This window comes from Haemaphysalis longicornis, unplaced genomic scaffold (assembly GCF_048455015.1).
Source record: "Haemaphysalis longicornis isolate Haplotype H1 unplaced genomic scaffold, Haemaphysalis longicornis Haplotype H1 scaffold_6, whole genome shotgun sequence".
NCBI classification, from domain to species: Eukaryota; Metazoa; Arthropoda; class Arachnida; order Ixodida; family Ixodidae; genus Haemaphysalis; species Haemaphysalis longicornis.
The window spans coordinates 79,398,672-79,421,582 of record NW_027526407.1 but is presented as its reverse complement, the minus strand read 5'-3'; the positions used below and the strand labels follow the sequence as shown (position 1 = coordinate 79,421,582).

Here is a 22,911-nt window from a genome sequence, read left to right as displayed (position 1 = left end):
CAAACTTCCTCGTATTTGCAGCGTTTCCTCGATCACTGCCATGTTATATGCACGAATGTCGTTTCTTTTTGTTTCTGTTAATCAATTTAGACAGCTTTTTAATTAATAAATCAATTTAGACGTATCAATCAATTAATAAATTTAGACGTTTAAATTAATCAATTTAGACGTGCTTGATACTTTCATGTTCTTCCGTTTCGTAATATAGTTCCTTCGTTTATTAATTAGTTTTCCAGCTAGTTTCCTGCATGCTGCTTCTCCTACTGCTGCTGCAGATTCTGGGATAGCTGTTGTTAGGCTGTCATTTAGCCTGTCTACATTGTCCTCGTTCTGCTCGTTGAGAAGCCAAAATTTGTTTTGGAGAACTATTTTAAACTCCGTCCTGGCTTTGAGCTGACTCTATGCTGGGTTTCTTACGTTTCGCAAGTTTCCTTCTTTTTCTTTTGAGACTGTGAAAATGGAAGGAGCATTTCTATATACTCGGTATAGTGCCTAGAATATATTCCAGTCACTATATACTCGGTTACAACTTACGGAAGTTGCCGCTGTGCCTCATCACCGTAGCCGGATGTTACTCCGCGCGGCGCAAGTAGTGCGTTACTGTGAGTATTCTGACATGGCACGAGCCGTTTCCCTCATTTTATGGATTGATATGCTTATAAACTACTGCAGTGGCGACAAATAAACAACGCGAAAAAAGGCAGGCGATATCACCATTCATAGAAATCTCCTTTCAAAACGCGCGCGCCCGTTAACATCCGGGTCCGTCGCTTTGGTGGAGTGATAACGTACATGAGCTATTGCCGTTCTTAACTTGTTCCCGAGTATAGCAAGAAATCATAATTTCCGGCTTCATTTCTGACTAGATTATTAGATTCGAGCTGGAATCGACAGCTTCTAACTAGAAAAATTCTCCGTCTAGCTAGAGACGATTATTTCCTGCCTGCGGGTTTTTTCCTTTAGCTGAACTGACAAATGCTAGCTGGAAGTAAATCTTAACCCAGCTAGAAACGAACTAGAAACTGAATTTCTGGCTAGAAATTCTACTATTTCTAGCTAGAATATTTCTAGCTAGAGGAAATTTTTGGTTCAATAATTCAGCTAGAAAAAAAATATATTTTCACCTGGGTTGCATCTAACGTCCTGCGATCGCTGCTCCGAAACTAATACCAGAGTCCGTCAAAAGCATTGACGGACTCTGCTAATACTTGGCACTTCTACGTCCTGTACAATACCTGGGTTGTCAAGTCAATTTCGTTTTTTTTTTGTACCATATCGGGACTCTTCCATGTCCGTTTCCTATTCTTTCGTTTGCAAAGTAGTGTTCATCAACCACAGGTTGATGAACACTCTCTGCAAAGCCAACCAGTGTACGTCCTCGACTGTTGCGATTGTCTATTCCAAAGTTACCCACTGACCTTTATCCCATTTCTTTTAACCGACTTTCGCGTCAAAGTAGCTCCAATCCCTATCGTGTATTGTGTTTATTCCTTCTTCATTGCTGATTCCACGTCGTCGTAAAAAATGTCTACGTCTTCATCATCGTAGTTAGTTGTTGGCGCAGCCTGTACCATCTTCAAACTTCATCGCTTGTTTAGCTTGATCACAATGGCTGCGAATATTTCGTTGATGCTGAAGAATTGTTCCCTGACCGCCGCCGTGGACAGGAGCTTGCTTTGCTTTGGCAAATCATAGGAGGTTTACTCCTGCATTTACTCCATCAGGTTTACTTGCATGTAAGCCTGCATGTAAACGCAGGTAAACCCGCATGTTTACCTGCATTTACTCTATCACACGTACATTACGTACGGGCGCGATCACAAACACGTGTGTTCTTGTATCTGTGCGCACCTCCTGAAATTTTCGCATTTATTTACGCCCTCTCTCTCTTTATGCGGCGGTTATATTTGTTATAACTGCATACAGTAACTGGTCCCTTGATATGATACAACACGAAATTACAGGGAGCACGGCGGTTCGGTGTTTGCTGACATTTCAGCACACTGGCCCCTTTTTTTTTTCTGCTCGAACAGTCTGAGAAAAGTCGACGTAGGCAAAAGTCCCGCCTGCAGTTCCAAGCGTGCTAAAAACTAGCGTCGCTTATCCACAAGTCCTTGTATGACTGAAAGAAAGAAAGAAAAAAAAAAAAAAAAAAAAAACTCGCCGCCCCCGGGAGGGCTCGAACCTCCAACCTTTCGGTTAACAGCCGAACGCGCTAGCCGATTGCGCCACGGAGGCGAGGTGACTCCTTCCGGCGCAAACGCTGAAGTCTATTCCAAGCAAGCAAGCAAACAAACAAAACGCGCTGCTCTGCTAGGTTTTTGAGCAGCCTTTACACGAGCACGTTGCCCGCGCCCACTTTCGGCGCTGCTCAGCCCAGCAAATGCACTTCTTGAGCGCGTACCGAAGTGAATTACTTCTCCAAAACTGGCCTCATCCAACGTTTCATGAAATGCGTCCCAAGCGACGCAAAACGTGATTACATTGAGGAAAGAAATGCGTGATTACGACCGCCATTTTGCCGAGCCATCCGTTTGTTTAACAATTATCGTTACTACTTTATTTTAGCTATCCCCACTTTTATTTATAGGTCTACTTAGGATTACAGTTTTATGCAACAAGACTTGTTATTTGGGACTAATGTACTGAGATGCGATACCATACAAAAAAAAGTAAAGTAAAATTAGTTATAAAAGACGTTCCCACCGGTGAACCTAGGCAGAATGGGGAGAGGGGCGTCAAATCGCGAACAATAATTTTCAAGATCATGCTTCATAGGATCATTTCTATAGGCATGCTCGCCGAGATCGTCCCGCGATCTTGGAACCTACTCGACCACGATGAGGAGTCGAGGGTCTCCGCCTGAGCGCGAAGCCGGCGACGGTGCCTTGGGCTCCGGCCCGGGTTCCAGCCATTGATGACCGTTCCCCCGCGCTTGAACAGTGCGGTGGGATGGCGGAGACCCAGTCTGAGTGGCCGGGTGGGAAAACCCCATTTTTCAAGAAAACCTAAAATCAGAAGTACGAGCTTCCGGTAAGCCTTTCATACGGTGACACGGCAGAGCTGGTAACGCGTAGGGGGAAGAACAGTAAAAGCGTTAAGCAAATCTGAAAACAAAAGCGAGGTTGGACCACTGAGTCAGAACACCTCGAAATAAATTCAGTGATTTTGGGGCTGTGAGTGGAATTGTGAGGTGATCTTCGTATCGTTCGAAGGAAATACAAAGCGGTTTGTTTTTGTTACATTTACTTTCGCCAAATCGCAAATATGTTGTTGCTGCACGGGAGCTTAGGTACCTTCATCATGGCTGTTCGTGCTTCATAAACCATACCAGTATCAACCATTTTTACTCTTGTTTCTTGTTACATATTCCGTGCTCATTTTTCTCAAAATATGGCATAAGTAAACACATCGTTTAGCGTTTCCGCAGATTGGGACTACTACATCAAAAGCGAGGGCCTGGGAGCCTGAAATACAAATAGAGCTGTTTCGATGGCGCTCTTCGCCGTAGACCATCATCAGAGCTGCTCCGAGCTTCTAATGAGTGCTTGTGACATTTATTGCCTTTCGATCCTAACTAGAGCAAAACAATCTTCTATCCTCAGTAATTCCTTGCCGAAATTGAAGTTACACGTCTGTATAGCCACATTCAGTAGAGTGCTGTTGAATCAACTGAGACTGTAGTAAGCCTATAACAACTCGAGAACTGATTAAGTGTAGGTGTCCTTTAAAGATCACCTACCCTGAAGTTAAAGACCTACCCTGAATCAGTTAAAGAACACCTACCCTTCAGCGAAGGGCTACTTTTGACCCGCCTTGGAGAGTGTGGATTGTGCATTGACCATCCCTCGTATGTGCTCGAAGCGTTATAAACGCATTGCTGAAGCACGATCACTGATACTGGAGCATTAGGAATGGGAGTACGGGGTCACGTGTCTGCACATATACACTGGTGGATCGGTTGACACAAAGTGGGGTGTGCGTGGCAGCTTTTTCCATACCCAGTTTTAATATTTTGTGGGCTGCCAGGGTGACGCCTTTGGTTTCATCTACAGGGCGTGAGAGTGTTGCCATAGAAGCTGCGTTGCACCAACTGCCATCATTTGAAAGACAAAAAGTCGCAATATTCAGCGATTCAAAGTCAGCCCTTCACCTGTTGCAGCGGGGTATACCTGTGGAAAAGACCTGTCAGCGATCCCTAGTTCTACTAAAACGGCTTGTCAAGCATTAAGGCAGGGGTTTATGCAGAATTTCGATTTTGGGGGAGTGTCGGTGGGATGTTTGGGGGGGGGTGTTGTATAAATCCCTAGGCAGAGTGCTTGTGGTTGTGGAATCTTTTTGGGGGGGTGTCGAAGTCCTTCTGAGGGGGTGTTGGGGGGGGTGTTAGGGGGGGGTGTATAAATCCCTGCATGAAGGCTTCACCGTGCAATTCCAGTGGATCCGGTCGCACGTCGGTGTAACGAGAAACAAACATGCTGACAGCTTAGCCCAGGACCTTGCAAACGCAGTACGATTTCCAACACATACAGGAACAGACCGTTCGTGAGCACTTTAGGCAGCTTTGGCGACCAGTGCATCAAGCAGCCATGACGAAAGGCCTGAAAAGAGCCAAAGCCCGTCTGCTCCACTGAGTAAGAGCAGACTCGGCCCGTACACCAGCTTGGCCACATAAAATCAACATTGTTTCATCCCCTTTGTGCCCCTCATGCAGTGTGACTGGTGACATTGATCAGTATACATTATGAACTGCTCCAAAACCAACCCTGAGCGGCCAAACTTTTTCCCGTGATTTCCAGAAGTTGGGAGTGCGCCATGCTACATCGGAGGACATTATTTTTCCTAGGGACCATTGGATTGTGTTGAGAGGTGTCTCCTACCCGGATTCTTGCAGTCCACAGGACGAAATGAGGTGTGGCGACTTTGCGTATCTGTTATCGTACTGGGGACGATTAGGCGGAGCAACTGCCGGCAGCTATGCAAGGCTAAGTCTGCCTCATTCAACGATACATACTATTACTACTACTGCTACCACAACTATACAATGTTCAGTCTCACTGTCATGCTTGCTTTAGAGAAATTCGACACTAAACACACCTCTGGTCCTGTCGATTACGCTTTTCATGCGTGCTTCCGATTCATTTGCACGTCTTCGAGCCACGACAGCTGCAGCGTATCGCATCTAACATAGATGCAATTCTGGCTAAACTGGTCTGCCTAAACCAGCACTTCATCATGTGTCAGGGATATTATGCTGAACTATTTTTCGCATTCCAACATTTAGTCCCGCGCACGCTTTTATCCGTTCCAGTTTTTTTCATTCATCTGGCAATTTACAACTTGCCGATATGTTGTTACCTTAAAACCTGACCTTTTGTTTTTTATAATAATGTCTGCGTTGTTTTCTCTTTCTTTTGCTATTGCTCTTGTATTGCCAGCTGTAACCTGCCTCACACAATGCCCAGAAAACTGGTACCGAAATGTATTTCAATGGGTCAATAAATCCTAACAAATCAGCTAGTTCTGTATTTTCATCTTTGCAGCACCCATGGCTGCAATGAAAATTGTAGCGAAGTGTGAAATGAGTTTAGTTGTTTTAGGAAATCGTTAAATGTAGGTTCCGGCCAAATTCAGCTAGCAAGTCAGCATCCCTGAAAACTGGCCCACAAGCATAAATTTCTCAGCTTTGTTTCAAACATCACGGAAGCAGTGTATGCCAATGACAAGCCTGGGAATTGCCCCAAGGAGACTCGAGATGCACTTCTACAGCAAAGTGGCCAACTCTAACTTTCACTTGTTCCAATGGCTTCAAATCTAGGTGCAACAGATGTTGCCAGCGTGCCTCATCACTGAAGCCGCTTGTTCCTCCATGCGATGATGAGAGTGCTACTGTGAGTACTTCCAACACGACAAGAGTCAGTTCTGCGATTTTTTGTGCTTAATCTGCTTGTAAAGTACTGCGGTGACGACAAATGACAAAAGGCAAAGCAGATGATGCCCCACATTAGGCCTAATCTCCTTTCATAATGCGCGCACATATTGAGATCCGGGTCTGTTCCTTCAACAGAGCGATACACTTTGCCCCCGAGTGTAGTTTGGTCATCTTGTGTCTAAAGCAGCACAAGAGAGTTCCTGGAGTTGGCATCACCGGGTTGTTTCGAGTTAAATCAGGTCATGAAGCTCGCCCCTCGTGCAACCTTTTCAGACTACCGATACGAATGGAATGGAAAGACTGGCGCTTTTAACAGGGTCCTCTGGCACGACCTGAAAGTGCAGACCACTTGTTACAGAATGCGCACCAACATTTTTTTGTTGTTGAGAACTTGTGAACTGCACGAGAATACTGTCGAATCTCACTATTTGGAACTCGCTTAATTTGAGCTTTTGGTTTATTTGAACTGGTGCTGCTGTCCCAGCCAAGTTGTATTATTTTAGATCAATTTCGTTAATTTGAACAAATTTTTGGGCCCCTTCGAGTTCAGATCAAGATTCAACTGCAGTCACAGGAATATGTTAAAAGCCTCACTTGTCACAAACCCTCAAGTCTTCGCACAGTTTGCAAAAAAAAGTGAAATGTTTGCCAGCCTCCCACTTCTACCATCGCTGATATCGTGCAAGTGCAAAAGTAATTGCACGAGATCAGCAATTAACACCACTGTGTCCTGCAAACCACAGTGGATGTCAAGCTGCCTGATCTCTCATCTATTACACTATTGAAACCAGAAAAGATCAACACCTTCACATTAAAAGGTATACAATAATATACAATAGAGGAATGAATGTATTTGAATGACAACTTCTTCGCTTGCACACATTCAACTTGCTACAAATAAATTGGACTGCAAAGAGGCACTGTTAATTTTAATTGCATTATATTGAAACAAAGGCCTCTTCACACTATTACATAGCTGCACATACACATTGAAACGCTACAAACACCCTAGAGACACATTTAGGCCTAAGCAAGCAGGTCTGTGTTCAAAGACAGCCAGATTGTTTTTCTGGTGCGATAAAAACATTTCACTCAATACTAAAAATCTGAAATTATTTCCCAAAATAGACTTCAGAATATTTTTCTGCCCAAACTTTCAAACTTGTGTTCAGGTTCAAACCACCACTCAAAATACATGTTTTTACAAAGCTGGAAAATAGAGGCTTCTTTTTTATGCATAAGCGACAATGGCCTCAAACTTGCCCCTCTCCTGCAATATATGGGACAAGTTGGCATTCACCACACGAGACGACAATTTTCAGACCTTGCTTTATTACGACTATAAAAATGGCCTGCACACCAGACCAGAAATCAGTGTCAATAGCCTGCTAAAACACTGGTCATTTTGGTCTGTGCAAGAATAAACACTTTGCCATTGTTTTCTCTCATTTCTTCCACCGCAAGAGATCTACTGGCGTTCAAGATCTCACAGAAAGAAACACACACACACAGCAAAGCAACAGTGTCTTTTAATATGTGGGGAAAAAACAACACAACACGAAACTTGAGATAAGAGTTGTCTGCCATTAAATTAGGAAAAAAAAAGTGCAGACTGCAACGAAACATGAATATACAAAAAAACAAAATGGTCTTGACAAGGCAAGTTCTGCAGCCTCCAAGACCAGGCCTGGTGTCCCTGGGTTTAGTGGCCACAGCAACGCAATGTTGGCTCCGTCCTCAGACTCAGCGGATGGCGATGAGTCCAGACTCCAAGAGTTTCTGGATCTTGGCTGCAATGTCGGGGTTCTTCAGGTGCCTGCGACGAGATACGAGAATCCTTAGTCGCTGCAACATGGCCAAAGCACCACTTATCCGTGAGCAAGTGAGGGTAGCTGCAATTCTTATTCGCATCATAAAGCAGTTCTCATTAAGCTAAAAATAATCATCTCACCAAAGGTTTGTCCACTTAAGGTAGGTCGACACCTTCAAAAACGCATTTTTTGAAAAAAATGACTTTTTTTAAATTTTGCAATTTCAACATCTTTGTCTATTGAAGAATATTTAGAAAAAAAATTGTGCTGTTATCTTAATCGGTTCAAAAGTTATGACCATTTTTCAACCCCGCCGAGACGCATCCGAAACCGAAACTGAAGGTTTCCGATTATGCAGTATCTGCCATGTCGTCCTAAATGTTTCTTCGTATATACGTGACATAATGCTAATTTATTTAGCTACATTCTAAGCTTTTGGACACATTTCGGGATAATGTACATTTGATTTATTTCAAAATTTTCACTAAGGGGCAATGGGTGGCACACTCGTGTTCACGTTGCGCGCATTTGCATTGCCTTGCGTTCGTGTCTGGTTGTCCGTGCTTTTTCGTATGCCGTTTTAACCTCACGGATTTAGTTCTAGCCTCGCAAGGAGACCATTATAGTACTTTATAGTCTGCAGTTACAGTTATAGTACGAGGACGGCGTGCCTGACCAGTGACTGTCACCCTAAGACGACGGCTGCATGTGAGTCAACTGTAAGACACGAAACAGGCAAAAAAAAATGTGTGCGCCTCAGCTCGGCCAAACGGAGATCGTGCCGGTTACAAGGAAGGTGCAAGCTATTAGCCTGGCGGATTTTAGGCGCATTGACTGTTTCTTATAATACGTACAATAGGTCTGAACCTTCAAAGCCATTTTTCTCACAACTTGATTTTTTGCAACCATTAGTTACGCGAACAGTGATAACTTTGCTTCTAGAAATTATTTTCTTACGAAACTTTGTGTGCTGTTTATTTATATATAGAGCTATGCATTCAAGCAGAATGACTGAAAACTATTGGTAACTTTTTATATTATGGCCAGTTGTGTGAAACCCATACAAGCCGGATATCAAATTTTTGAGTCTTTTTATGATTACGCAACTTAGCTTAAAGATGTGATATTCGTGGAGGTTAGTTGCACAGGTTATTGTCTTCATTATGTTCCTGCCAAGTCGTGGTTGAATCGAACCAACCATTTTGTACTTATGACTGTTCGCGCAACATGCATATTTTGGCGCATTTTAATTTATATAAATTTTTTGTTCGACATTTTTAGCAATTTTATCTATTTAAAGTTTCTAACTGTATAAGCTTTACAAGCCAAAAATATAATTGTAACGTTTGGGCTACACCTGTCAATTTTTTTTTCGAAGGTGTCGACCTACCTTAACATGTTCTAGCGTATTTCAGCATTCAGCGAAGGGGTAGGAACAAGTACTAGTGTCTTAAAGGAACACCGAAATGAGTACCGTATTTACTCAAATATAAAGCGAGGTTTTTCTCCCAAAATATGAAGTCTCAAAGTCATACCCCGCCGAAACTCAGAAATAAACATTTTTTTTTTACTCTCCAAACTGCACCCTTTCCTTATACAGTTGAACCCCTTTATAAGAGACACATACCGGGGAGCAGTTTCTGTCTCTTATATGAGATGTCTCTTATAAGCAGGGAACCATGTTTTCACTTACTAATCAGATCCTAGTTCAATGTTGGCATCGTATGACTAAAATAAGCTCAAAAGAACGCTACAGCATGTTTCAAAAGATTCATTCTAATTTATGTTTGGCCCTGAAAATTTATGAAACAGTTCTGAATCTTTGTTTGCTTCATGACTGTGTTTACACTGTTTTTTACAACCAATTCTACAAGCTTTTTTTCCTTTCCTTGTTTGTGGAAGATGAATCGTAGATGTTGAGTTCACAAGCCTGATGAATAGTCAGAGAGCACAGCTTGTTCTGCTGTGTGCTCAGGCTATTCATTACGCTTGCAGGATTCAACATCTGCGATGCTTCTTGATTGGGAGCTACGCGAGTGGGAGAGCCCGCATCTGCGATCGCGCTCCATGCAATGGATGGCAGTGGGCTTCAATCACTTCTGTAAGTTGCATTTCCATTGGCAGGGCGTCTCATCGTCATTTCATAGCTGACTGAACCACTTTGTGTTTGCTGAAGTTATAATAAATAGCGACTGCAGGCGTCTGTCGTCCACCTGTGTTTTCAAATGGAAGTAACTGCAATTAGTGACTGCACTGCATCTGAAGTTAAAATGTCTGTTACAAGCGAGATTGTTGATTAAAGTTCAAGGATGGCTTGTCCCTTATAACCAACTGTCTTCTACATCCGATGTCTGTTATAAAAGAGGTCAATTTAATGGGAAAGATAGGGCAGCCAACCATGTGGGTCAATGGTGTCTCTTATACCCATTTGTCTCTTACATCCATGTCTCTTATAACGAGGTTCAACTGTAATCGTGACCGCCTTATATTCGAATAAATACGGTAGTTACGGGCACTGTTGAATTGCTTCAAATACAGAACTCTGAGATCATACCCCAGGTTATTTAAGAAGATTTCCAAGCTTTTTTTTTTTTTTTTTTCCAGTCACAAACTTTTGCACTAGTGCGTTTCCAAGTGCTGTTTCCCTCACGTCATTCCCCCTTTGCCACTCCAGACGTCGGCAACGACACATTGACAAGTAGGCAAAGCTAAACTGGATCAACTGCTAGTGTGCTTAACCTGTATAGCCTTCATAGGAACAACCAAAAAGTTGACACTAACCTACAAAATTAGAACAGCACAAAACTAGAAGGGACACATGGCACAAAAAGACAATGAAAACTAACATGACATTGCTGCAGTAGTTGCCGCAGCCCCAGTTTTACTTGTAACACAGTGAAGCCACGAGTAAGCCTTCGAACAAATTCAGTCGAGTGCCCCGAAGACAAAGTACAAGTCTGGGCCCACTGTACTGCGCTGTAGCAGCGCAAACTCTGAGAAAGTTTCTCAACACTTCTTGCATGTTTTCGGCTTTGTCTTCATGGCCCTGTTAAAACCGACACTGTTGCCACTCACTCTTGCAAGGCCCTGGGGTCGCTCTGCATCTGCTCGAGTATGATGCGCATGGCCGGGTCACCCAGGATCTTCTGCACCTCGGGATCCGCCATGGCGCGCTTGCGAACCTCCTCCGGATCCGCGTCCGACGCCATCAGGCACCGCTTGTAGCCGTCAAGAGCGTCCTGCCAGGAACAACACAACGTTGCACCCATTACCTTGCAATTCCAAGGCGAAACCTTGAAAATCGGGACACTTGGGCCACACACAAAGACCACCAGCGTCAGTGGATCCCCCCAAGGGATCACCTTTAGGCCACTCCTTTTCAATGCCATAAGGAATGCCATAGTAATGTGCTCTGGCCGCTTTGCCTCCAAAATTTCTTATGCTCAGAGAGACCTTCAAATCACGAGTAAGGATGGCGTAGCGGGCTGTTATGTTGCTCGCACTAATGTTACCTTTACCATCACGCGACGCTAAACATAATTGCATTCAGTAAGCTGTGCCGGCTACGCTTGGCATCGGATGCCCCGGTGTAAATGCATGGTCACACTCTCCCAGTTTACACCACGTTCACTCAACACGAACCGACTAGCCCCCACCGAGAACCTTGAGGTACAAGGAAACACACCGTTGCCACCAGTGTCCAGCGTGAAATTACCTGCACTTATGTTGGATTTAACATTTAATCAAACAGGTTCACGGGTACCAGTGTTTCTGCACGTCTAACAACACCCAGCAGTGCTTCACAATTGCGTCACAGGGCAATACTAATATAACAGCGTAAAACCTAAACCACTGCAATAACCTTCAAGCAAACTTTTCTCTCAACAACACAGAAAAATAACAATAAAAAATAAAAGCCACAGGCCAGTCATTTTCCTCCTGGCAACACTTCCCTCAGAAGAGCAGCAAACAAAGCGAGTTTTTGCCACACACGCCCCTATATATTTTGAGCACCTGTTAATAGAACATAGTTCGAAAGGCTGCGCTCATGTCACCCAGTTCTCCCAAGAGCGTTTGTTATTTTGCTCAGCTTTCCACAATTCCCTGCTTGCCCCACCTCTTTCTAGAAGCTTCACTCCAATTAATTTTTACCGGGCGCCCTCACCTGGTTGTTGGGGTCGATGTCCAGGGCCTTCTGGAATGCCGCGAGCGCCTTGGAGTGCTCCTTCATGGCCATAAGCGCCATGCCTCTCCGCGTGTACCCCTTCACTGCGGGGAACACAGGCAGGCAAGACACTGTAACAGCTGTACTAATTCCACTCAACCACACCAGCGCTGTCAAATAAACGTAATCCTGCTTACTGAGCCCCATCTACGAAGCCTCTTTTGGAAAGCTATGTCTCAACATTTCTCTCTCCTCCGACAATATTCCTTCTTCAACGGTTTGCAAGAAGTCAACTGTCACAAAGTAATACAACAGTGAAGTGCAAATGGACGCTGCTCCAGTTGACATCGTATTGCATGCTTTCCAATTCGGGTCGACAGCGCACTCCATGTCAGTTTCATGCGCAGTGCCCGATATCATGCGACAGCATCAAAATACAAAGCAGGCTCAACCCTTCCCGAAACATCCGACTACACAGAAACTTTGCCAGGGACTTTGCCACTTCAGCTAGCTAAATTTCAGCTGCCCCCAGAACCCAACTGGCCGAAATTTCAATTCACTCCTCCACTTTGGTCACTTCAACATAACCTGAGCCCATATATGACATGGAAAACAAACTTACACACAGAAATAGAGAGATATATATATTGGGGAGAGGGGGCGTCAAGTTGAGTCAAGCAGGTTCTGCATCGACATCCCAAGCCTATCTCCCTCAGACTTCCAATCACTCCCACCCTGCACAACGAACATCCATTCTTTGCTTCCTCACCTGGCCTTTCAATCAAACATTCCCCCCCCACCCCTCCAACCTGTCCCTGCAAATGGCACAAGTTTGTCGTCGTAATAGGAGTGCAAAGCAAGCTTAGTTAACATGCACTATTTTCTTCAACCGTTTCAACGTCATTTCTTTTTCTAGGCATACTGGGAAACACACGGGACACAAACGTATGCCGATGACACTGAGCGAGCTCAAAATAACGCACACATCAAGTGGTTTTCAGCGCAAAGATTTGTAAAGTTTGTAGAGACTGCAGGGAATAAAAAGAATTCAGAACTGGCAAAAAAAGAAAAAAAGAAAGTCCAAGCGCAATAATAACTAGTTCTCTCCACCTATATGAAAGAACAATTTGGCTGAAAAATGCTCGAGGTAGGCGAATAAGCCAACACTAGTCTGCTTCATGACATGCACCGGAAGAAGCCAGATTGTAAAATGAAGGTTGCAACACAGCCACAAAGCACATTATCTCCACACGGTGCAGGCATCCTTTGTGATTTTGAAGCACTCAGGAACCTCCAAATGCAGTGGCAGCCACGGAAAGGTGCGACAGCGGCGGGAGGAAGGGAGGCCCACTAACGGAATTCGGGGTCCAGCCGGATGCACTCGTCGCAGTCCTTGAGGGCCAGCTGGAACTCGGCCAGCTTCTGGTAGCAGGCTGCCCGGTTGCTGTACAGACGGGCGTCGTCCGGGTTGCGCTTGATGGCCTCCGTGTAGTGGCGCACCGCCGCTGGGTAGTCGCCTGCACCCACACGTGCCAGTGTGCCAAACTTCAAATTTTGGGTGGTTCATGTTCCAAAGTTACACTAGGGTTACAAGGCCCACCGTAGTGAAGAGCTCCGGATTAATTTTCACCACCACTTGGACATCTGTGACATGCGACAAAATCTCGACACACAGGCGTTTTCCACTTCTCACCTCCATTGGGAATGTGGCGAAGACAGCCAAGAATCGTATCCGCATCCCTGGGCTCTGTGCAGATGTCTTGTCTAGACGTCGTGTAGACGAGCCAACGCGTGGCACAAGTGTACCTTTTTGACGCCGAGCACTATAACCTGACATCTGGAAACAGCGCAACACAGACGAGGACGAAGTAGTAGACAAGACGAGCGCTGTCTCACAACTGTTTTTTTTTTCTTTCTTTCATTGAAAGCGCATAATTTATCAATTCGGCTTCAAAGGAAAATAAAGATAACGGAGAAAAAACACCCAACAGCAACCCTAGCGGGCACACTCTCGCCCCCGTGCAGCTAGTACGAATGACAACCGCTGGGTCAATTGCAATTTCAAAAGACGCGGAACACTTTCCAGCCCAGAAATCATGTATCATAGCACGTGCTAGATAAGAAGCCGTATTCCTTTTCACAAAGTGTAACGGACGGCTTACTGACGCATGCGTCCCCCCGATCTTCGGATGTGGAACGCTTCGATTATTCCCCGGCAGGTCTGCTTAAAACATGACTAGAGAGAACATCTGTTCCCTTTAATATCGGGTAGCAGCCATGGGCGTTACAATGTTCTGCCAGCCGAGAGTATGACGTTCTTTTCAGCGACTGCCTGTGCTCAGTCAGACTGCTGGGTTAACAAAACTTGTTGCTGAGCTAGTTGGTACATATTTCAAGGAAGAAGAAAACGTGGCGCAAACTAGACGTAGACGAAAGAAACGAAGTAAGACATATACAGGCGCCAACTTCCAACTGTTTATTTGAAGCAAACCACGCAAAATTTATACAAGTCTTATCTAAGCAGAAACAACAACAACAAAACAAAAAAACAAAAATCAACCTAGGTATAATCATGTTAACAAGTGTAAAAGGTGGCGACAATGGCTAAAATGGATAAGTACAACACTGCTACACCTTTTACACTTGTTAACATGATTACACCTAGGTTGACTTTTGTTTTTTTGTTTTGTTGTTGTTGTTTCTGCTTAGATAAGACTTGTATAAATTTTGCGTGGTTTGCTTCAAATAAACAGTTGGAAGTTGGCGCCTGTATATGTCTTACTTCGTTTCTTTCGTCTACGTCTAGTTTGCGCCACGTTTTCTTCTTCCTTAAAATAAGACTGTTGGGTGTTGGTGTTGCTGTTGGGTGTTTTTTTCTACTTTATCTTTCTTTTCCTTTTCCAAAGTGATAAATTATGCGCTTTCAATGAAAGAAAGAAAGAAAGAAAAAAAAAAACAGTTGTGAGACAGCGCTCGTCTTGTCTACTTCTTCCGTCCTCGTCCGTGTTGCGCTGTTTCCAGATGTCCCCTTACCAACTCGCCCAGCTTTCCTCCACCCTTTTACTATAACCTGAATTCCACGCTGCAGGCGCCAGTGAAATGTCACAAGCTTTGGACATGCCTGCTGCTAACTGCCACAGAGTTATGAGCCGATCAATGGAGGAGGTCAGGCACTGCAACTATTTTGCTGCCTGAAGTCAGCCGCTCGCATGAACACCACTAATTGCACCAACTCTCCTCCTCACCCTAAAAGCAGGGTACACAGCTCCTCAGCCCCGTTTCCCACATCCCTAGTTACGGCGCACTTGGCTGCCTGTAATGTGCACATGGTTACCCCAATTTTTCCATCATCGTAGCCAATTTCCAGGTTGTGCGTCTCTCTTGGGTACGGGTCTCGCTTGCCCGTAAGCTGAGAACTAGAAACTGTTACCAGACATTGTTTGAAGGCCAACAGTACTCAAAACTTTCCTTGTCTAAATTTGATCTAAATAAGTTGTTTATACTCTAAAAATCACAATGATGAAGTTCTAAGCCCGATGTTCACATAGCACAACAACTGAAAGTGTTTCAGAAAGTGCCGTCGTCGCTGGCCCTTTGTCTCCTAGTTTCCCACAACACCGCCGACACTGCTGCGTATGCCACAAAGCTCAGAAAAAAGCAAGCATCCTTGGCCTTTTGAGCCAGAACGCACACAGCTCAGGCAGTTCCCGAGAACCGGGGAGACCGCAGAGCAACGGCGCGAACCAGCATGTCAAAGGCCGTTCAGATGACGCGCATGGTTTTCATCACGGCCGTGGCTTGGCAGCTCTCGAGGGAAGACTCGGCTAGCACTTCTCAGCGAACACTAACCACATAGGTAGCCATATCCACAATGGTTTATGCAATGAAAGATTACAAGCCTACAAACTATACGCGCCAGTGCGGTGCTTTTGGAGTTGACAAAATTTTTACTCAAAATAATGTGTTTACCCATAAAAATAGCATGAAATGCCCACTTGTTTGCACATTTATCAGTACTATTTTATCTGTCACAGAGAGAAGGTTATTTCATAAATCCTTGACAACTTGCACTTCCGCGTGCTATATGTGCAGTGTTTTGGCTGGCCCAACGCCACCTCCAGCCCTTAGTCCCCTTCAAATGTTTTCCTCACTTGCTAAGTGAACCCAAATCAGCCTCATCCCACGAAGATCCACTCTAGTCATGCCAAAATGTGAAAGCTAATGAAGCTGCTCCTCTCCTAAATGCTAAACTAGTACATTATTTTTTCAAATCGCAAAATAAAGTTTACTTTTGTAGAGGGTAAGATTTTCGTTTGACCAAAAAAATAAAATGTCAACTGTACATGTCCCGGTTGGAAATAGCAAGCAGTGGCAGATAAACTTTTTTCATGTTTTAGTGCATAATCTAGCTTTGGAAGCTGACATATGGGTACAAAACAATTTTATAATTCGATCCTCAATGTGCAGTGGGGTAAAAGCTACTGAGCACATATCCATTCACAAAGCTGTTTGCCCATAAAGACAGAAACAACAGTTTGTGATTCCATAACGTTCGTCCTAAGCGCGCAAAAAAACACGGACACAGAAGACAAGGAGAAGCACTACTTACAACTGAATTTTATTAAACCTGGTTTCTGATGAATGCTACGGAATACCAACTAGCCCGAACGTAAGCCTTTGTTCAAGTTTGTGATTGATCGCCACCCATGCAGGGTTTGATCCCCTAAAAAACAGATGACAACCAAGGCGTCAGCTAACCAAAGCTGCTTTTCGATATCATACGACCAGGCCGCTTTGTAAATGCAGACACGCTTGTTCACTAGCAAAGCCAAGGTCTGCTACTCCAGCAGGTATTTTGATTGAGAAATAACCGCCGGACTGTCCATTCCAGCTCAGTTGATAGCAACGCGATATCGGAATTGCAACCAACTCCACTAGCCTCGACAAAATGTTAGTGGAAGTTCTGGGGAAACACAACAGCATGAAACACAATGCCACCATACGAATTTGAAGGCTGCTGTGAGTGGCCGTCGGTACACTGGCATGCCCACTTCCATTCCATCACCTACGTCACGTCTGCCCAACGGTAATGGCTACCTTTTTTTTTTTTGTTCTCCCAAGTTTCGGTTACTGGCAATCTTCACGAGCCATTTGTGTTGCACGCATTCCTGTTTGGAACGCAGTGTTTTGCAGCTAGCGCTCCTTTTATGTGCACTCTTAGGTGACACTGTTTTCACATTTTCAAAACCTTGAGTGCAGTTGGCCTTTAACAGTCCATAACAGCTCTTTCCAGCACCTTACATTTACAAGTCACCTTGGTGCAGCACCCATGGGCTAGGCCAGCAATCATTTCCCGACAAGCATGCCAAAAGCAATGCACCTGCAGAAAAAACTGGGAATTTTTAGAGCAGCAATAAACCTGAGGGTAACCCTACGCCCCACTAATGTCCAAGCTACCATGGCTGGCTTCACACATTCATATCCCATAAAACCTTGCAATGACTGCAGCAGTACACCCTGACCTGTTCTACACATTTTCTCAACCACGTGGCTGAAACATTTACGTCCACAACACAAACCTCCTTCCCTGTCCTCTGCAAACACACATTGCGCTTCCTGCTGCACGTGCCAACAAGCTCAGAAAAAGCAAGCATCCTAAGCCTTCCAAGCCAAAGCGCCCACAGCCCGTGCGGTCCCCGAGAACCGGGAAAACCACAGAGCAACAGAGCGCAAAGGCGACCGAAAGGCCACTCAGATGACGCGCATGGTTTTCATCACGGCCGTGGCCTGGCAGCTTTCGCCCACAAACTGAGAATCCTTTCAAACATGAACCAAACTGACGCACCTTTTTACCCCTAACCACGGAACACAATGCGGCTATCACCGTGCACTACCACCTCCTCCACCAGAAATACCGCCCCGCCCACCCCTCACTTTCCACAGTGGAAGAACAATTGTGGCGGCTCCTTCAAACTAATGCTTTTCCGTGCCGCACACACCTTCGTCGTATACACCCCCGATCAGTACCCCTCCTTCCTATGCCCCCTTTGCGGAGATGTCGACACCACCACCTGCCACACAATGAGGGCATGCCCCCAAAGCCCCTTACCCCTAATCCCCTCTGTTGATCAATGGGAAGCGGCGTTGGGCGGCTCTTGATCCCCGGGTCCAAAAAGCCCCGGTAGAATGTGCTGCCAAAGTCACATGGTCACCACCCGCCCCTAAATTGCATACTGCACTAAAGTTCATTCCTCCTCCTCCTCCAATAAAAGCCTGCCCTCCTCCTTACAAAGCTAAGGTGACTACTGCTTTCTTCCCAATAATAGGCCAGCTTCAACTGAACTCCCAAGCAATACAAGAACGATGGGCCCTGGAAGGCCGCGCCCAGGGTCAACAAAACGACAAGAAGGGTGGGCTTGCCTTTCTGGAAGCAGGCGTTCCCTTGGTTCTTCTCTTCTAGCGACAACTCTGGATTAATGTACGCTTTCCTCTCCTGCTCCTTGATGATCTTCTCCACCTGTTGTTCGTCGGAGGGTGGGGTGGGGTGGGGCAAGGGGGGTGGGGGGGCCAGGGTTGCTTAGAAAGAGCAGCTGACTACCCTGTACGACAATGCACACGCATCATAGCAGTAAACGTTCCACAGCACGAATTAAGATCACTTGTTGCTCTAGTGCCTGCCGAACGGACAGGCGACTGAACAACTCAAAACTCGAAGAACACGCGAGAAAGCGCAGGACCACGCACGCTTTTCACCTACTCCGTGTGTTTGCAGCGTCCTGTCGACAAACAATTGTCCCGTGGTAGGGTTTCTTCCCATGCACACAGTTAAACCACAGAAACTAAAGCCTGCTCTTCAGTCAGCGATTTCGGCCTCGAGGCCCGCTCCAATACAAACCAAATCCCGCATTTACGGGTTTCGTTCCTCAGATATAAAATAATGTTCCCCTTTACCGCTCCTTCCGGTCCCTTCTAGCAGCTAGAGCCCACATCATTATTCTAAACCACTGCACTGTCACCTTTAAAGCGAAAGCTTTCTTGGTGGGTCCGATGGCATCCCATCAAAAAAACCTGCATTTCCCTACAGACCGGTTGGTTGACTGAAAACATCATCTCTGGACACATGGCCCGTCTGGCGACACTGGGCTGCCACTGTGTCAGAACGGTCACTTAAAAATCGCGAAAAAAGAAACGGTTCTGGACAAGACAATACACGCTTTGATCACGAAGATGATGTACAATAGCACACCTGTATCTCAAACTACATATCAGTATGTATATGAACGTTCGTAGATGCGTTTACTCACTGCGTGAAATGGTCGTTGCGTGGTTTCGTTCTTTGTTTGTGACTGGGGTTTCTGAAGGTTTCGCAATCGATCGGACGCAATTTGAGGACGGTTTTTATAGATTTTTTGATGTGAGAAAGCTTTTGTGCTTCTTTAAACTTTCTCAGGAAGGGACAGAAAAGTTTTTCTGATGCCTTGATTCTATCCGTGAATCTCCACAGAAGTGCTACAAGCCACCAGCCTTTCTGCCACTCCTTTCCGAAACCAGCGAGTCCGCAACAGCAACACTGTCCGTCACCGGAGCTCCATGCAGACTTCATAAAATCGCTGCGCTGCCTCAGACCTCATTTCTTGCCTCACTGGTAGCTACATTGCTTCGATTGTTCCTGGCAAAAAAAAATAATGAGATTTGGACGCCCCACTTCAAAACTTCGAGGCTTTCGCTTCAAATTCTCGCCTCAGCAGGTCACACTGGTGCCAGTGCCAAGAAGCTCAGAAAAAGCAATCGTCCCTGGCCTCCCAAACCCGGGCACCATCAGTCCCTGTGGCCCCCGAGGACCGGAAGGCACGCAGGGAAACGGGGTGCCCAGGGTATTGGGAGGCCGCTCAGATGACGCGCATGGTTTTCATCACGGCCGTGGCAACCTGGCACCCCCTCAACAAAGGCCCCTGTTAGATACGGCGCAAGTAGTATCGCACTTCCAAAAACGCTGCGTATTAAACTTCCGTCCAAGTACACTATACGCACTCCACTGAACAATTTTTCACAAGAAAATGTTGCACACGGCACTACTCTGTTCCTCGTAATCTAACGTAACACAGTTAAACCTAACAAATCGAAAGAAATCACTGAAAACACCAAAAGCCAACCTAAGCCATTAAAATTAACTAAACATAGGAATAAACTTTTGCCAACAGCTGGACCCAAAGCAGAACCTTCCATATCAATGAGCTAAGATGAAGTCTCTGCACCACTATAGCAGAAATTTTGGTTCATGTCAGCCAATACTCACACATTTGAATGCCACAAGACAACCCTCTAGACACTGTTTCAAAATAAGTTAAAAAAAAAAAGAAGAACAGGGAAAAAAGCAAAAGAGCAAGTAGGCTTACCTCGCTGAGCTTGGAGAGTGTGTCGGGTATCCTGTGCTCGGTCAGGGACTTTTGGTAGAAGGTCCTAGCGTTCGTGTAGTCATCTAACTTGACGTACGCACCGGCCATCCGTGCATACGCCCTGCAGGGGGGGGGGCAAATTCAGCCGCAAGGATTTTGGAACTTTCTGCACGCACATGCAGACGGAGAGATAGAAGTAACCCAGTTTCCACACACCTTACCGCTATCCCCATTGTTACATAAACCGAGCTTACGGTTTCCTCCACACCTCCCGACCCTTTGTCTCCTGTTTTGAAAACACCCGACACTGCTGCGCAAGCCAACAAGCTCAGAAAAAAGCAAGCATCTTGGCCTTTGAACCAGAACGCACACAGCTCACGCGGTTCCCCGAAAACCGGGAAGACCGCAGAGCGATGGAGTGAACCGGCGTATCAAAGGCCGTTCAGATGACGCGCATGGTTTTCATCACGGCCGTGGCTTGGCAGCTCTCAAGGGCAAACTTGGCCAGCGCTCACAAATTGGCCCTTTATTTGAACCCACCGCGGTGGCTCAGTGGCTAAGGCGTTGTGCTGCTATGCACGAGGACGAGGGTTCAATTCCCGGCCACGGTGGCCGCTTTTCTGATGGAGGCGAAAATCAATAATGCCTGTGTGCACGAGATTTCGGCGCACGGCAAAGATCCCCAGGTTGTCGACATTAATCCGGAGCCCTCCACTACAACGCGCCTCCATCGCCTGCGTTGCGTCGGTGCGTTAAACCCTACAATCAATCAATCAATCTTTGATTTGACAGTCTCCCTCAACAAAAGAACTTGGTATTGAGTGAAATCACAAAGATGTGATGGGTTTCCAAGGACTGCAGACCAATTCTACTACATGGCCTTTTCAGAAAAAAAGTATGTTTGGGTTATTACCCTTGTTCATCTATTTTTAATTGGCTGCTAACCTGCCACAGCATTGCTGGAGTCAGTTTATTCGTATTTTTGGGAGGGGGGACATGAAAAAATGATTGGCAGAACTGGTTTTTCAGGATGATGGGAACCTCAAACACGACAGCAATAAAATGCTCCACTGACCAAAAAAGTTAGAGCCTGGAGTGCCCGTAACAATAAAACGGCTCCTAAACCCACATGACTGGCCAATGGTGCAGAGAGAATCAAAGTAGAGTAACCAAGTTGAAAAATTTAAAAATTCCCTAATATTGGGTCTGAATGGGAGTCTAACCAAGGGCTTCCGGAATGCCAGACGACCCCACATTCCCGATATGGCACTAGACTAGCTCACCAAGGTGGAAATGCGCTGCAGCCTTTGACTCAAAATTATCAACATGTTTTGAGGCCCACTGAAGTAATTTGAGCATGCTAATTGCAGGAGATCTCGATTAGACCAGCAGCAGAGCACACTTCCACTAAGTTTCTGCTTGGTGACGCAAATGCGGCCCGACAAAGGACAATGACAACGAGGACACGTTTGGCAATCGGGAACTAATGCTTTCGTATTCACTGCGTCATAATGAGCACTTCACTCAGTTCTCCACATCAGTTGGCCGAGTGGTACCACTGGATTCCAAACCATTACAGGGTTCGTACAGGCTTCAATAGCAAAAATTCAAGGGTTATCAAGGACTTTCAAGGACCAGAAAACACATTTTCAAGGTCCCCATCTAATGTTTTACCTGGGATTATTTTATAACGTTTTCATAAGTTTTTTACTGCACAATACCTAAGCACATTAGTGCACATTTAGATAGGTACTAACGGGTTCATGAATGCTCCCGCAGGTTTATTTTTTATTTCATGGTTGGTATTTAGAGGTTTTTCTTTTTTCTCGGTGTTTCGCTCAGGCTGTTTGATTTCAAAACTGGGTTAATGTTTCCTGCATCTCCTGCTTTGTCAGCAAGAGTTCCAGCTGAAACTAAATCAGCAAGTGTTGCTGCAAGGCAGGACGAACTATGTACACGTCCACCATTTGAACGCAAGAGCAATCACAGATGGCGCGTATGAGGCACAGCACACGCAATGAGCGAATGTCCACAGACTAGATGGAAGATGCAAGATAGAGAACAGAAGCCGGCTTTCACTGGATTGTATTGTGACATGGATCGGATTCAGAAGTGCCTGCTCCCAATGTTGCCTCGTAATAATGAAAATCCACCAAACCTGTCGTAATTTCACGCAATACACTAAAACTTGACTGTTACAATGTTTCTTTGCATTTGTTAACACCTAAAATCCACGACAAGCACTTTAAATTCTCTTAAAAAGGCAGGGCCGTTGGTTCTCTCCAGAAAAATCGAGTGTTTTTCAAGGACCATTTAAAAATTCCAGGACTTTCCAGGCCTTGAAATTTACACTTCTAAATTTAAGGGTATTCAAGGACCTGTGCGAACCCATTGGTTCCAGTTTTCCCAAAATCACCGTACCGGCTGGCACTGTATACCCTGGGCACCACGACTTGAGTGCACTCACTTCGCTATGAGCTTGAAGTCTGCCCGGTTTTCACGGCCGACCTCGATCGCCTGCTTGCACTCCTCGATGCACTTGTGGTATTCTTTCTGCTCAAAGTAGACAGCTGCGGAAAAAGATGAGAAGAATCAGAAATGGCTCTTTTC

The 22,911-nt window shown here is 45.4% G+C and overlaps 1 protein-coding gene and 2 non-coding genes across 4 annotated transcripts in view; 1 reads left to right on the top strand and 2 right to left on the bottom strand.

The window, feature by feature from the left end:
- Nucleotides 1-2,164: 2,164 nt before the first annotated feature.
- On the bottom strand, nucleotides 2,165-2,238 carry Trnan-guu (transfer RNA asparagine (anticodon GUU)). Its single transcript has one exon. It is a non-coding gene; the product is annotated as a tRNA-Asn (tRNA).
- Nucleotides 2,239-2,761: 523 nt separating this feature from the next.
- On the top strand, nucleotides 2,762-2,977 carry LOC144143626 (small nucleolar RNA U3). Its single transcript, XR_013317136.1, has one exon. It is a non-coding gene; the product is annotated as a small nucleolar RNA U3 (small nucleolar RNA).
- A 4,463-nt stretch (nucleotides 2,978-7,440) lies between these two features.
- Nucleotides 7,441-22,911, bottom strand: part of LOC144143541 (stress-induced-phosphoprotein 1-like) — an 85,819-nt gene continuing 70,348 nt past the window's right edge. For both annotated transcript variants that reach the window (XM_077675320.1, XM_077675321.1), the window contains exons 3-9: nucleotides 22,769-22,871; nucleotides 20,302-20,422; nucleotides 18,326-18,422; nucleotides 13,261-13,422; nucleotides 11,906-12,009; nucleotides 10,816-10,979; nucleotides 7,441-7,745 (exon numbers count right to left, since the gene is read on the bottom strand). In XM_077675320.1, the coding sequence (XP_077531446.1) occupies nucleotides 7,673-7,745; nucleotides 10,816-10,979; nucleotides 11,906-12,009; nucleotides 13,261-13,422; nucleotides 18,326-18,422; nucleotides 20,302-20,422; nucleotides 22,769-22,871 (824 nt within the window). In that variant the 3' untranslated portion in view covers nucleotides 7,441-7,672. The remainder of the gene's footprint in view (nucleotides 7,746-10,815; nucleotides 10,980-11,905; nucleotides 12,010-13,260; nucleotides 13,423-18,325; nucleotides 18,423-20,301; nucleotides 20,423-22,768; nucleotides 22,872-22,911) is intronic.